Source organism: Lactuca virosa, chromosome 4 (genome assembly GCF_052849685.1).
Source record: "Lactuca virosa cultivar CGN04683 chromosome 4, Lactuca_virosa_CGN04683_v6, whole genome shotgun sequence".
Taxonomy (NCBI): Eukaryota; Viridiplantae; Streptophyta; class Magnoliopsida; order Asterales; family Asteraceae; genus Lactuca; species Lactuca virosa.
Genome location: NC_136429.1, coordinates 256511313 through 256515468, shown reverse-complemented (window position 1 = coordinate 256515468; position 4156 = coordinate 256511313). Strand labels below are relative to the sequence as shown.

At 35.4% G+C, this 4156-nt stretch overlaps 1 protein-coding gene across 1 annotated transcript; it reads left to right on the top strand.

Moving 5' to 3' along the window:
• The first annotated feature begins 1699 nt into the window (after positions 1–1699).
• LOC145108204 (HNH endonuclease) lies at positions 1700–3828 on the top strand. Its single transcript, XM_079045214.1, has 4 exons — positions 1700–2174; positions 3016–3054; positions 3432–3516; positions 3615–3828. Exons 1-4 carry the CDS (start codon positions 1776–1778, stop codon positions 3695–3697), a joined length of 606 nt encoding a protein of 201 aa, XP_078901340.1. The 5' UTR covers positions 1700–1775; the 3' UTR covers positions 3698–3828.
• The last annotated feature ends 328 nt before the right edge of the window (positions 3829–4156 follow it).

The following is a 4156-nucleotide window of genomic DNA, read 5'->3' as shown; positions in this document are numbered from 1 at the left end:
GCTCGTGTAATTTATATAAGACCAAGGAGAGTGGTTACGGTAGAGGCCGCACCATCCATGCCACATCATCGCAAACACCGCCCCTCCACTACGGTTTGGGTGTGGTGGAGGCCGCACTACGGTACCCCAAGGGAGCGCTCTTCTTTTCCGATTTTCATTCCAATTGGCTGTTGAACGGTCGGATTTAAAAAAAAATGCTTTTTTTTTCCTTTTTAACCTTTAAACATTTTTATTTAAACCTCTCAAACATTTACAATTTTTTTTTATTTTTCTACTACATTTCCTCTCTAGAAAAATTATAAAAACATCCCTTAGATGACCTGAAAGATGAGTTCTCAGAGGACGATTTCATGTAGTTCGTTTGGGTTTATTTATTTATTTATTTTATTTTCTATTTTTTTTCCTAAGTTTCTAGGTTTTTTTAATGTGATTTTTTTAAGTGACGCAATGTAATGTTTTTTTTTTAAATTAATGAAACATTTTGTTTTTGATTAAAAATAAAAATTTTAATTATTCAAAAAAAAATTGAATGTGGCACCACTCCTTGGATGTGGCATGAAACCTCACTTTTGTGGTAAGGCTATGGGGTATGTTGACGCGTATAATTGATTCCACATTACATTCACTAGTGTTTGGGATGGTGTTCACTGATGAACAACTAGTGAACAAGAGAGAAAGAGAAAAGGAAAATAGAGATAGAGAGAAGTTAATGAGTGATTCGGGAGAAATCTTTTTCATTGGTTGTGAGAACTCGTGACCAGTTTTAATCCTCACCACATTTACACCTATTAAGTGTGGTGTTCACGCGTGAACATCCCCTCCACATAGATGTTTACGTGCAGAAACACCCCCATACCCCATAACCTAATTATTGATGTGTCACATACGTGACACTGCGGTTTTATGAGGGAGTGTGTCACCACTGCCTCCAACCAAATAATTTTCACCAGATTAACTATATTATCCAAAATTTAAACATTTACATTGAAACTATATCACTCATTTTATTAATAAATTTTTCACCAGATTAATTATCAATGTTGAATGTCACAATTTGGTTGCAACTCGTTCCTTTGAAGGTTATCGGTTTCATATGGAGAGCCTGCATCGAAAGGATACCCACTGCTGTGGCTCTTGCTCAAAGAGGAGTGAGCATTCAGAATATGGGTTGCTTGTGGTGTGATGTGAGGCCTGAAGATTCAAAGCATATTTTTGCAGGTTGTGCGTTTGTTCAAGAGGTGCTATCTCAAATTTTAAGGTGGTGTCATATACTGTTTCAAGTTTTTGAATCCACCAGTGAGGTTATTACGTTTGCAGCGAATTGGGGCAATTATCCAAAAAAACGAAAAATCTTCATCGCCATCTTATACGGGTTGTTTTGGTGCATATGGAAGGCACGAAACGAAAAATTGTTCAACAAAAGGTGCTCCTATCCGCATAAGGTGGTGGGCAAGGTGATTTCTTTAATTTTTAATTAGGTTAAATATTCAGGGCGGTTGTGAAATTGTAATTGGGTTGATTGGTGTTATTGCCGGTTTTCTGTTGACTGGATGAGTTTCTTTCTTAGCCGTGGTTATAATATAGTTTGCCGTTTCCAAAAAAATTACATGTTATCCAAAATTTAATCATTTACATAAAAAAATATATCACACCCATTCCCGTGGGTCATAATTTCGTAAATTGACTAAAGCCAGAATTTTTAAATGTATTAAAAATGTACACCGCCACACTACCAGTAGCCATAGACTAGGGCACGAAACTACCACGCAAAGAAGATGAATTCAAGAAACAAGGGTAAACGTAGGAGTTACTCATCGTCTCCGACGAGAAACCACCGTTCCCCCACCACCTCATCCGGACCGGCACCAACAACGTCATCCAGCAGTTCTGGTTCCCCTCCTTCCGCCTCTATCATAGACGCGCAATTTGTCACCGGAGACGACGACCTTACTTACCTCCATGACCTAACTATCTCTCCACAAGACAAATTCTCAAACCCTAGGAGTTTTCCCTACAGTGTAAAGCAGCAATGCTGGGAGAAAGCCGAGAAAGTCAAAGGAAGGGATCCAGATCGATGGCGTCGAGACCCTCTTGGCAACACTATTTTTCGTAAGCTCGTTGGTTGTCCTGGTTGTCTCTGCCATGATTACGACCACATTCTTCCTTACTCTAAGGTAATTAATTACTCTAATTATTGTGTGAAATCATGAATTAAAATGATTTGCTTCAAATTGATAATAATTCACGCTTTCATTTCTTATAATATGATAATCTCTCTGTGAATTTCAAAGTCTAAATTTTTCACGTTGTTAACAGCGTCTGCTGCTTTTTTCAATTCTTGTATGACCTAATACAATTTGTTTGACAATGCGAATCTGTATAGTAAATTTGAACTGAAGTTTAGTCAACCTTTTCTTTGTCTCTTGGAGTATGTTTGTTTAACACCCCTTCCCACAGATGAAAATGTAGGTCAAAATTAATAAAAAAAACTTGATATGTTTCAAAATATTATACTCAATCTTCATAATTACCTTCAAAACTCAAAAAGTCAAAGTTCATAGCTTCAAAAAGTCAAAATAGCTTAACAGAACAATGAATGATTTCCAAAATATTATACTCAATCTTCATAATTAGTTCCTCCTTAAAAACCTTAAGTTTGAATCCCCCCCAAACAACCTTTGAAATTTTAGGGTTTAAATTTTTGGTCAAAGACCCTATTCATATCAATAAAAATTTCAACTTAACCTCCAATTATGAATTACCAACTCAATAAAAAACAAGTCATCAATTGATAAACAATGCAATTCACTTCAATCCTTCAAGCTATTAAATAACAACACAAGTCATCTTAATTAATTAACACTAAAAGACTCGGTATAATTTTAATGAGAATAAACAAATCTAATTATTTACTGTATTTTTTATGGGTTTCACAAAGAGTTATCTAATTTACCTATCTTTTTAAAGCTTTTGAGATAATCTCACATGTGTTTTTGTTTGAAAACGACCTTTCAGGGTGGCAAAAGCACACTGGAAAATTGTCAAGTTTTACAGGTAACAAAAAATCATTATCACTTATAATTTAAACAGTTAGGGGCTGTTTGATATGCCTCTTACCGGGTCTAGTAAGAGGTTGAGTATGCTTCGGTCAGATTCAGACTGTTTGATATCACAGTTAAAAGAAGCCTCTGATATGCCTTTTACTAGGTCTGATAAGAGGTTGTGTCTGACTCAATCAACAACTATCAAACAACCGTTAAACTGTGTTTGGCGCTTATTAGCTAGTTTTTATCAAACACTATTACTTTATCAGCTACCAGCTAGCTAATCACGCAAAAGCTAGTTTTTCAGCTAAAAAGTAGCTTTTCAGGTAAAAGCTGACTTTTCAGCTGGTCTGCCAAACACAGTATTAATTAATGTTGTGTTTGTAGGCAACGGTTAATCGATCCAAGGGGAACCGTACCGAGATGTCTAGAGCGGATCTTATTCAAAAAAGCTCTTACTGTCGGGTTTCAGGTGCAATGTTAACCGCTATAGTTTGCTTAATCATTTACCACTAAAAGAAAAGGTAAAAGATTGAAATTGACATTATTTTTGATGAAAAAAAATTGTAGGGCGTGATATGGATCTTCTTGAATTATCAGCTTATGGGAATGTTCGAAGAGGACAAGATTCTGGAGGATGTATCATGCAATAATCATGATGTATTTTTTGTAATACATTGTTTATCATACAATATCAAATTCACGAGATATATTGTAAGAATTATAATTCATATCAACATACTTTGATGATACTGATATTTGAAAATCTCACATATATTTGATTGGTTCTCTTTTCCTGACTTTTCATTTAGTCTCGCAAGGAGTAAAAGAAAATAGGGTTCCACAAAATGTTGTCCGAATTTCTGGTAATCCTTGATTTGGTGAACTAGCACTTTCTTGGGATTTTTATTCTACTTTTATAAATACCTAATACAAGCACTAAAGCTCTAGAGTTAATAACAAATGGGAGCTTCACTTTTGTAGCTCTAGTGATTCCACCATTTGGTTGCAAAATCTGACTATTCCCATTGACCATTGACGATTGATTGACCTTTTTGGTTCTATGGAGTGTTATCTTCCAAGTACTCTTTTCAACTAAGGTGATCAAATAC

Bases quoted from the DNA above. Each gene is read 5' to 3' on its own strand.
- LOC145108204 (XM_079045214.1), top strand. From the start codon at position 1,776: ATGAATTCAAGAAACAAGGGTAAACGTAGGAGTTACTCATCGTCTCCG. The intron at 2,175-3,015 runs GTAATTAATTAC...ACGACCTTTCAG, and splicing joins ACATTCTTCCTTACTCTAAG to GGTGGCAAAAGCACACTGGA. The intron at 3,055-3,431 runs GTAACAAAAAAT...TTGTGTTTGTAG, and splicing joins AAAATTGTCAAGTTTTACAG to GCAACGGTTAATCGATCCAA.